The sequence below is a fragment of the Colobus angolensis genome, unplaced genomic scaffold (assembly GCF_000951035.1).
Source record: "Colobus angolensis palliatus isolate OR3802 unplaced genomic scaffold, Cang.pa_1.0 Scaffold45, whole genome shotgun sequence".
Taxonomy (NCBI): Eukaryota; Metazoa; Chordata; class Mammalia; order Primates; family Cercopithecidae; genus Colobus; species Colobus angolensis.
The window spans coordinates 1762227-1773964 of record NW_012117932.1 but is presented as its reverse complement, the minus strand read 5'-3'; the positions used below and the strand labels follow the sequence as shown (position 1 = coordinate 1773964).

Below are 11738 nucleotides of genomic sequence, written 5' to 3'. Positions count from 1 at the left end.
AGAATGGCGTGAACCCGGCAGGTGGAGCTTGCAGTGAGCTGAGATCCGGCCACAGTACTCCAGCCCGGGCGACAGAGCGAGACTCCGCCTCAAAAAACAAAAGAAAAAGAAAAAGAAAAAGAAAATACATACGACAAAAATGGGCAAAAGAGATTTAAAAAAAAAAAAAAAAGGCTTAAAATTAAAGAACTAGGTAAGCTTCTACCTTAAGCCAGAAAAAGTAAAAATAGGCTGGGCGTGGTGGCTCACGCCTGTAATCCCAGCACTTTGGGAGGCCGAGACGGGCGGATCACAATGTCAGGAGATCGAGACCATCCTGGCTAACATGGTGAAACCCCATCCCTACTAAAAATACAAAAAATTAGCCGGGGATGGTGGCGGGCACCTGTAGTCCCAGCTACTTGTGAAGCTGAGGCAGGAGAATCACGTAAACCCAGGAGGTGGAGCTTGTAGTGAGCCAAGATTGAGCCACTGCACTCCAGTCTGGGCAACAGAGCGAGACCCTGTCTCAAAAAAAGAAAAGGTAAAAATTAAAACCAAGCCATGTGTGGTGGTGCACACCTGTAGTCCAAGGTAATCGGAAGGCTAAGATGGGAAGACTGCTTAGCAGCTCAAGGCCAGCCTAAGCAACATAGCAAGATCCCATTTCTAAAACAAACAAAAAAAGTCACTACCATTTGCCTGGGTTTCAGCATTTCATTCAACAAAATATGATTATATAAAAATTCAAAATTAAAATTAAAATTTCAAAATTAAAAAAAATTAAAACCAAAGTAGAAAGAAAGCAAAGAGAAAAAATTAGCAAAGTGAAAAAATTAACAAAGTAATAAATGAACAGGCTAAAGATTTTTTTTTGTTGGGGAAACAATCAATGAAAGTGATAAAACTCTGGCTTGATGATAAAGGAAACAGACAAATCATAATTTGCCCATACTAGAGAGGAAAACAGCACTACACATTCTAGAATTAAAGCATAATAACATTAGAGTATGACAATCAATTCAACAACTTAAATGAACCAATTCCTTCAAAAATACTGATTATCAAGCTGATATGAAAGAAAACATAATAAAAATAGTCCTACATTTATCAAAGACGCTAAATTCTTAAAGTCTTCCTACAAAGAAAACTCCAAACCCAGACGAAGTCTAGTGAACTAGCCTTCACAAGAGAATTTTAGTGAATCTAGGCTTCACTAGAGAATTTTAGGCAACATTTAAAGAAAAAAAAACCCCAGTGGAGTGGCAGCAGAAATAAAAAAGAAAAAATACAAACTCATAAAAGAGGGGACGCTTCCTAACTCATTGTATAAGACCAACATTACATTGATAGCAAAACCAGATTAAAAAAGAACACAAGAAAACTATAAACCATTATCTCTTAAGAGACACTAAAAACCTTAACAAAAGATAAACAAATAGAATCTAGCAATACGTAATGTACAAGTGGGGTTTATCCCAAGAATGTAAGTTCTGTTTAATACTCAGAAGTCGGTGTAGTTTACATTAATGGATTAAATGAGAGGAAGAAATGATATAGAAAAGGCATTTAACAAAATGACAAAATTCAACTTCCATTCATGACAAAACCTCTCAGGAAACTAGAAACAGAGTTCCTGAACCTGATGATGAGCATCTATAAACTACCTCCGGCCACTACTGGAGGCTTTTCCCCTAAGGTCAGGAAAAAGGCAATGATGTCCACTATCAACCACTTCTACTCAGCACTGTTTAAAGTCTTAAGCATTGCAATAAAGAAAAAAAGAGAAACAAAATGCACAAAGATTAAAAAGGAAGAAATAAAATTGTCCTTATTTGAAGACGACATGTATACCTACAATACCCTAAGAAATTAATACATGAAATAAAGTCACAGCATATAAAGTCAATTATAAAAATTAACTTTATTTTTATATACTAGCAAGCAATTGGAAAATGACATTTCAAAAATACCACAGCTGGGTGCAGTGGCCCACACTTGTAATCCCAGCACTTTGGAGGCCAAGGCAGGAGGATTACTTGAGGCTAGGAGTTCGAGACCAGCCTGGTCAACATGGCAAAACCCCATCTCTACTAAAAACACAAAATTAGCCTGGCATAATGGCACAATCCTGTAGTCCCAGCTACTTAGGAGGCTGAGACACGAGAACTGCTTGAACCTGGGGAGACAGGCTACAGTGAGCCATGATCATGTCACTGCACTTCAGCCTGGGCAACAGAGTAGGACTCTGTCTCAAAAACAAAAACAAAAACTTAGTCAAGCACAATGGCGCATGCCTGTAGTCCCAGTTACTCAGGAGGGTGAGGTGGGAGGATCCCTTGAGCCCAAGAATTCAAGGCCACAGTGAGCTATGAGCCACTGCACTCCAGCCCATGCGACAAAGCAAGACCTCGTCTTTAAAAAAAAAAAAGTACCACTTATGACAACATTAAAAACCAAGAAATAAGCCGGGTGCAGTGGCTTACGCCTATAATCCCAGCACTTGTGGAGGCTGAGGCGGACAGATCAAGAGTTTGAGATCAGCCTGTCCAACATGGTGAAACCCCGTCTCTACTAAAAATACAAAAATTAGTCAGGCGTGGTGGCGGGTGCCTGTAATCCCAGCTACTCAGGAAGCTAAGGAAAGAGAATCACTTGAACCCAGGAGGCGGAGTCTGCAGTGAGCTGAGATCACACCACTGCCCTCCAGCCTGGGCGTCAGAGCGAGACTGTCTCAAAACAAAACAAAACAAAACCATGAAATACTTAACAATATGTGAAACAAAATATGTGTAAGTCCCAACATTGAACATTGTTGTGAGAAATGTTAAGATCTAAATAAAGGAAAGGTTTACCATGTTTGTGAATTAGAAGACTCAATACTGAGATGTCCCAGACTGACATACACATTCAATGCAATTCCAATAAAAATCACAGCAGGCTCTTATGGAGAAAATGACAAGCTGAATCTAAAAATATGCAATAGACATACAAAGATCCCAGAATAGCCAACATAACTTTAAAAAAGAAAAACAACTGGAAAACTTAGACAACCTGATTTCAAGACCTGAAGAATCAAAACAGCAGGGAGTGGGTACTGGTGTAAAGGTACATATAAAAATCAATGGAAGAAAACAGAATCCAGAAATAAACCCATATGTTTATGGTCAACTGATTTTCAACAAAGGTACTGAGGAAGAACGGCAAAGAATAGTCTTTTCAACAAATGTTGCTCACTAAACTAAATATTCATGTGAAGAAATGACCTCAACTATTGCTTAACAGCAAACACAAGAATTTACTCAAAACAGACAATAGGTCAGGTGCGGTGGCTCACACTTCTCATCCCAGCACTTTGGGAGGCTGAGGCGGGTGGACCACCTGAGGTTGGGAGTTCGAGACCAGCCTGACCAACATGGAGAAACCCCATCTCTACTAAAAAAAAATACAAACAATTAGCTGGGTGTGATGGTGCACACCTGTAATCCCAGCTACTCAGGAGGCTGAGGCAGGAAAATTGCTTGAACCTGGGAGGCAGAGGTTGCAGTGAGCCAAGATAACGCCATTGCACTCCAGCCTGGGCAACAAGTCTCAAAAAAAAAAAAAACAGACAATATAAACCGGGCATGGTGGCTCACTCCTGTAATCCCAGCACTTTGGGAGGCCGAGGTGGGCAGATCACGAGGTCAGGAGTTCGAGACCATCCTGGCTAACATGGTGAAACCCCATCTCTACTAAAACTACAAAAAAATTAGCCAGGTGTGGTGGTGGGTGCCTGTAGTCCCAGCTACTTGGGAGGCTGAGGCAGGAGAATGGCGTGAACCAGGAGGTGGAGCTTGCAGTGAGCCGAGATCGCGCCACCGCACTCCAGCCTGGGCAACAGAGCGAGACTCCATCTCAAAAAAAAAAAAAAAGACATCTAAATGTAACAGCTAAAACTTACTAAGTTTTAAAATAAAACAGGAAAAAAAATCTTGTAAACTTGACACAGGCGAAGATTTCTTACAACATAGTTCAAATCACTAAAAAATGTGATAAACTGACTTTGATAAAATTACCTTTTATCCAACAAAACAGTATTACATAAATTAAAACACAGGGATACCTTGATATTGCAGTTTGGGTTCCAGAGCATGAGAAAGCAAATCTCACAATAAAGCAAGTCACACAAAACTTTTTCCCCAGTGCATACAAACGTCATGTTTATATCAGTCTGTAAAGTATGCAAAAGCATTATGTCTAAAAAAGAATGCACACATCTTAATTTTAAAATAATTTATTGCTTAAAAAAAAATGCTGACAATCATCTGAGCCTTCAGTTAATCATCTCCTTGCAGGGCAGGGGGTCTTGTTTCCAAGTTGATGGCTACTGACTGATGACAGCACTGGTTCCTGAATCCTGGGTAATTGCCTAAAATGAGACAATAAAACCTGCCACACTGACCTCCTTCATGAAAGAGTGCTCTGCAGCCTGAGGTGCTGTTTAACAGCATTTTATCCACAGTCGGACTGCCTTCAAAACTGGAGTCAATCCTCTCAATTCCTGCTGCTGCTTTATCAAGTAAGCCCGTGTAATATTTTAAATCCTTTGTTGTCATTTCAACAACATTCACAGCTTCTTCACGAGGAGTGGAGTCTATCTCAATAAATTACTTTCTTTGCACATCCATAAGTTACCTCCTCAACTGTTCAAGTTGTATCATGAGATTGTGGCAATTCAGTCACAATTTCAAACCCCATTTTTTTATTCTTGTCTTTTAGACACAGGGTCTTGCTCTGGTCATTCAGATTGGAGTGTAGTGTCACAATCATAGATCACCACTGTAACCTCAAACTCCTAAGCTTAAGCGATCCTACTGCCTCAGTCTCCAGAGTAGTTAGGACTACAGCTATATACCATCATGCCCAACTAATTTTATTTTTTGTAAAGACAGGGTCTCACTGTGTTGCCCAGGCTGGTCTCGAAGTCCCAGCCTGAAGCTCTCCTCCTATTCCAGACTCCCAAAGTGCTGGGATTATAGGAGTGAGCCACCGTGCCTGGCCACTTCTAATTCTAGTTTTCTTCCTATTTCCACCACATGGGCAGTTATATCCTCAACTCAAGTTTTGAACTCCTCAAAGTCATCCACAAGGGTTAGAATCAGCTTCTTTCAAACTCCTGGTAATAATGACATTTTAACTTCCTTCCATGAATGTTCCTAATGGCATCAAGAATGGTGAATCCTTTCCAGAAAGTTTTTGATTTTGCCCCGATTCATGGAGAAATAACTTTATAGGGAAACTTTAGCCTTACAAAATGTATCTCCTAAATAATAAGATTTGAAAGTAGAAATTACTCCCTGATGCATGGGCTGCAGAATAGTTGTTGCGTTAGCAGACATGAAAACAACATTCATCTCGTTTATCTCTCTCAAAGCTCTTGAGTGACTAGATGCATTGTCAATGAGCACTAATATTTTGAAAGGAATCTTTCTGAGCAGTAACTCTCAATGGTGACCTTAAAATATTCACTACTCCATACTGTAAACAGATGTACTGGCATCTGGGCTTTGTTGTTCCATATACAGAGCACAAGCAGAGTAGATTTAGCATCATTCTTAAGAGATCCACGGTTTATGGAATGGTAAATGAGCACTGGCTTCAACTTAAAGTCACCAGCTGCATGAGACTCTAACAAGATAGTCAGGCTGGCCTTTGAACCCAGGCACTGACTTCTCCTCTCTAGCTATGAAAGGCTTAGACGGCGTCTTTTTCCAATATCAGGCTGCTGCATCCACATTGAAAATCTGTTGTATAGTGTAGCCACCTTCATCAGCAATCTTAGCTAGATCTTCTGGATAACTTACTGCAGCTTCTCCATCAGCACTTACTGCTTCACCTTGCATTTTTATGTTACAGAGATTGCTTCTTTCTTTAAACCTCGTGAACCAACTTCTGCTAGCTTCAAATTATATATCATATATATATATATATACATTTTTTTTTAAGTTTCTGGGTACATGTCCAGGATGTGCAAGTTACACAGGTAAACGTGTCACAGCGGTTTGCCGTACCTATCAACCCATCACCTAGGTATTAAGCCCAGCATGCATTAGCTATTTATCCTGATGCTGCCCCCACATCCCACTGCCTGACAGGCCCCAGTGTGTGCTGTTCTCCTCCCTGTGTCCATGTATTCTCATTGTTCAGCTCCCACTGATAAGTGACAACATGTGGTGTTCAGTTTTCTGTTCCTGTGTTAGTCTGATGAGGATAATGTAGCTTCCTCACCTCTCTCAGTCTTCACAGAATTAAAGAGAATTAGGGTCTTCCTCTGGTTAGGCTTTGACTTAAGGAAATGTGGCTAGTTTGATCTTCTATCCACACCACTTAAACTTTCTTCACATCAGCAATAACGCTGCTTTGCTTTATCACTTGTGTGTTCATTGCAGTAACACTTCAAGAACTTTATCTTTTAAATTATAAATTTCCTTTGAAAACTGGACCTTTGTATTCACAACTTGGTTAACTGGTGCAAAATGCCTAGCTTTTGGCCTATCCTGGCTTTACACAGGCCTTCCTCTCTAAGCTTAATCATTTCTAGCTTTCTGTGGAAAGAAAGAAACATGAAACTCTTCCTTTCTCTTGAACACTTAGAGGCCATTATAGGGTTATTAACTGGCCTAATTTCAATACTGTCTTGTCTCAGGGAATAGGGAAGCCTGAGGAGAGGGAAGAGGGAATTGTGGGTCAGTGAGGCTGCCAGAACACAGGTTTACCGATTAAGTTTGCCGTCTTACAGGTGTGATTCATGACACCCCAAAATTACAAAAGTAACATCAAAGATCAACATACTTGACGTGAGAGTAATGAAAATGTTTCAAATATTGCAAGAATCACCAAAATGTGACAAAGAGACATGAAGTGAACATAGGCTGCTGGAAAAATGATGCCTAAAAACTTGCTCGATGCAAGGTGACCGCAAACCTTCAATTTATAAAAATCACAATTATCCGTGAAGCACAAAGAATAAGGTGTGCCTTTATATGAAACTCTGGGGTCAATCATAATATTTAAGAGAGCAAAAGGATAACAAAATCAAGAAATCTGAGAACTGCACATCCCAGAAATGCAAGGTTTAAGTTAAAAATCAATGAGAATAACCACATTACCAAAAGAAAAAAAATCACACAATCATTTTAACAAACAGAAAAAGCACTTAACAAAATTTAACAATCTTTCATAATTTTAAGTTGTAGTGAACTAGAATAAGATAAGATGTCCACTCATTTTGTTCCTTTTTTTTTTGTTTTTTTGAGGTGGAGTCTCGCTCTGTTGCCCAGGCTGGAGTGCAGTGGTGTGATCTCAGCTGACTGCAACCTCCGCCTCCTGAGGCCAAGCAATTCTCCTACCTCAGCCTCCTGACTAGCTGAGACTATAGGCGCGCACCATGACGCTCAGCTAATTTTTGTATTTTTAGTAGAGACGGGGTTTCACCATGTTGGCCAGGCTGGTCTTGAACTCCTGACCTTAAGTGATCCACCCTCCTTGGCCTCCCAAAGTGCTGGGATTACAGGCTTGAGCTACCACACCCAGCCAAGATGTCCACTCTCATCACTTTTTTTTTTTTTGAGATGGAGTCTCGCTCTGTTGCCCAGGCTGGAGTGCAGTGGCACGATCTCGGCTCACTGCAAGCTCCACCTCCTGGTTCACACCATTCTCCTGCCTCAGCCTCCTGAGTAGCTGAGACTACAGGCGCCCGCCACCACGCCTGGCTAATTGTTTTGTATTTTTTTTTTTAGTAGAGACAGGTTTTCACCATGTTAGCCAGGATAGTCTCGATCTCCTGACCTCGTGATCCACCCACCTCGGCCTCCCAAAGTGCTGTGATTACAGGCGTGAGCCACCGCCCTCAGCCACTCTTATCACTTTCTATTAACACTGTATTAGAAATCCTATCAAAAAGTAGGACAAAGCCTGGCACGGAGATCAAGGCACGTGGATCACTTGAGGTCAGAAGTTCGAGACCAGCCTGGCCAACGTGGCGAAACCAAAATACAAAAATTAGCTGGGCATGGTGGTAGGTGTCTGTAATCCCAGCAATTTGGGAGGCTGAGGCAGGAGAATCACATAAACTGAGGGAGGCAGAAAATGCGGTGAGCCAAGATCACACTACTGCACCTCAGCCTGGGCGACAAAGCAAGACTTTGTTTCAAAAAAAATAAATAAAAGAAGTCATCTATTTATCAATTATATGTCAATAAAATTTAAGAAAACCGAAAGTCATGAATATTGAAAAGGGAGAAGTAAAACTGTCATTATTTGCAGATAACATGTTTACGTACACAGAAAACCCAATGGAATCTGCCCAAAACACAACTGGAATGAGTAAGTGAATTGCTTACAAGAACCCAGAATGAAAATAAACTTAGAAAAATCAATTGTATTTTGGCCAGGCGCGGTGGCTCACGCCTGTAATCCTAGCACTTTGGGAGGCCAAGGTGGGCGGATCACCTGAGGTCACGAGTTTGAGACCAGCCTGGCCAACATGGTGAAACTCCATCTCTACTAAAAATACAAAAATTAGCCGGGCATGGTGGTGGGTGTCTGTAATCCCAGCTGAGGGAGAATTGCTTTAACCTGGGAGGCAGAGGTTGCAGTGAGCCGAGATCGCACCATTGCACTCCAGCCTGGGCAACAAGAGTGAGACTGTCTCAAAAAGAAACAAAAAAGAAAAATCAATTGTATTTTTACATTCTAGCCATGAACGCTGGAAACAATTTTTTAGTATCATTTTAAGCAGTGAACAAATGTTAAGTTCCAATAATTTAAGAGAAGTCATGCAAGGGCTGGGCACAGTGACTCACACCTGTTAATCCCAGCACTCTGGGAGGCCAAGGCAGGAAGATCACTTGAGCCCTGGAGTTTAAGACCAGCCTGGGAAACATAGTGACACCCCCATCTCTACAAAAAAACAATGAAAATTAATTAATTAACTGGGCCTGGTAACACACACCTGTGGTCCCAGCTACTCAGAAGGCTGAGATGGAAGGAATGCTTGAGCCTGGGACTTTGAAGCTGCAGCAAGCCATGACCATGCCACTGTGCTCCAGCACACGTAACAGTGAGGCCCTGTCCCCCCCCAAAAAAACCACTCATGCAAAATCTCTATATTTAAAAACTACAACACGGCTAAGAGAAAACAGAGACCCAAACAAATAAGGAAGTACATCATATTCAAGGATTTTAATAAGCAATATTGTTAAGATGTTTATTCTCCCCAAATTGAGCTACAGATTCAATGTAATCTCAAACAAAATCTCAAAGAGGAGAAAGCTGCAGAGCATAGGAACGTATACTACCTTATTTCAAGATTTTTTTTTTTTTGGAGACAGTCTCGTTCCATTGCCAGGCTGGAGTGCAGTGGCGTGATCTCGCCTCACTGCAATCTCCGCCTCCCAGGTTCAAGTGATTCTCCTGCCTCAGCCTCCCAAGTAGCTAGGATTACAGGTGTGCATCACCACACCCAGCCAATTTTTTTTTCAAGACTTTTATTATAAAGCTTTAGTAATCAAAACCATTTGGTACTAGTGTAACTCTATCTACTAGATCAATGAAACAAAAACCAAAAATAAACCTGTAACTAGTTTTCAAGAAAGAGCCCAACACAAGTCAATGGGAAAAGGCAAGTATTTTCAACAGATAGTGCTGGAACAACTGGATATACATGTGAAAAAAAGTCATCTGGAATTTATTTTGGTATCATAATGAGGTTACTGCATTATAATAAATATTCATAAGATAATACTTACATTTTTTATTTTGATGTTTCCCCAATCATCATCCTGTTTCAAAGACAAACAAAAAACATTTAACCACTTCTGTACAAGCAGAACATAATCTAATAATCAATTTATTTTAATCTACTTCAAAACAGAATAAAATTCATCCTGTATGCAGATTTTATTTAAAATTACAGCAATAAAAAGTTTTTTTTGGCCAGGCACGGTGGCTCACACCTGTAATTCCAGTACTTTGGGAGGCCAAGGCAGGCGGCTCACCTGTGGTCAGGAGTTCAAAACCAGCCTGACCAATATAGAGAAACTCCATCTCTACTAAAAATACAAAAAGTAGCTGGGCATGGTGGTGCACACCTGTAATTCCAGCTACTCGGGAGGCTGAGGCAAGATAACTGCTTGAACCCAGGAGGCAGAGCTTACAGTGAGCCAAGATCTCACCACTGCAGTCCAGCCTGGGCAACAGAGCAAGGCTCCATCTCAAAAAAAAAAAAAAATTTCTTTAAACACAAGCGGTCCTAAAGCCAGGGTTTCAAATAATTTGCTTCAACTGCATAAGGTAACACAATATAAAAGGCAGTAACCTTTACAGCATCAAATACTAAAAAACACGTAAGTATAAAAAAAAATACTTTTAGCAAGTACTAAAATACACTTGACTAATGACAGATGATAGATCCTATTTTTTGGGTGTTTGGAACCAGCAGAGCTAATAAATAACTAGCTTAATCGGCAAGAATGAAGAGTTAATGTAATTAAGGTGACTCTATAATTTACCATCAAAACCAGGAGACTCAGAAGAATACAAATGCTAGAATAAACCAGGCTACCCAGGGCAAACTAAATCTTACTAATACTTGCATAACCACAAATGTTTCTCAAGTGCTAAATTTCACATCTATAAAGCAATTAAATACTTTCCCTTCAATATGTTGAATAAAGATCAATATATTTTTTTAAATGCATGATTAGTCCAGAGTAATATTTTAACTTACTGCAGCTAGGCCTTTCCCCTCATAGGATAAAGTCGATTCCATATTACTCCCTTTTATAGAAGGTATTGGGTATTCAATATGCTTGTCTACCCTTCATTGGTGCCGCTCATTATATCCTCTATCTGCTTTAAAATGGAACAGTAACTTCCTACAGGACCTTCTCAATTTAAGGACTATGACTGCTAAAGATAACGAATGATAACTATAAATGCCCTCTAAGATCACTCACCCAAGGTCACACAAAGCTGGGAATGGAACACAGATCTGCGTGATTTATAAATCATAAGCTCATTTGGTGCCTTACTATGTTACTTAAACCCCTTTGACATTCATTTATAAAATTTCCTCATTCATAAGATACGGATAACATATAGTTGAGAATAAAAGAAAATATAATAAAAGCCTGACACAGAAAAAGTACTCAATAAATGGTAACTATTAGCAGTCAGTTTCATTTAATTTGCATACTTCTATAACTCCTGACAACATACCACTAGTACAGTGTTCAGCACGAATTAGGCTATGAAGTTCACTAAAGGCCAAAGGTTCATACTGTACCTTCAGAGGTAAACAAAGTTATTTTCCTCCAACATGTGTTTTACTGCCCTGAGGGGCTAGCCAGTCTTTATCTTTAAAGTTAACTATAGATCTTTAGCATTTTATCTAACCCTTGAAGAAAGTATTTTTTAAAACTATACTTATATTATTAAAAACAACAGAGGCCGGGTGTGATGGCTCACGTCTGTAATCCCAGCACTTTGGGAGGCGCGAGGTGGGCAGATCACTTGAGGTCAGGAGACCATCGCCAACATGGTGAAACACGTCTATACCAAAAATACAAACATTAGCCAGGGGTGGTGGTGGTGACCTGTAATCCCAGCTATTCGGGAGACTGAGACAGGACAATCACTTGAGCCCAGGAGGCGGTGGTTGTAATAAGTTGAGATGGCGCCACTGCACTCCAGCACCTGAGTGACAATCTCAAAAA

At 40.3% G+C, this 11738-nt stretch overlaps 1 protein-coding gene across 1 annotated transcript in view; it reads right to left on the bottom strand.

The window, feature by feature from the left end:
* USP14 (ubiquitin specific peptidase 14 (tRNA-guanine transglycosylase)) overlaps positions 1–11738 on the bottom strand; it is a 61623-nt gene that overhangs the window by 36036 nt on the left and 13849 nt on the right. Inside the window, exon 5 of the mRNA XM_011957775.1 lies at positions 9771–9803. Coding sequence (XP_011813165.1) covers positions 9771–9803 — 33 coding nt within the window. The remainder of the gene's footprint in view (positions 1–9770; positions 9804–11738) is intronic.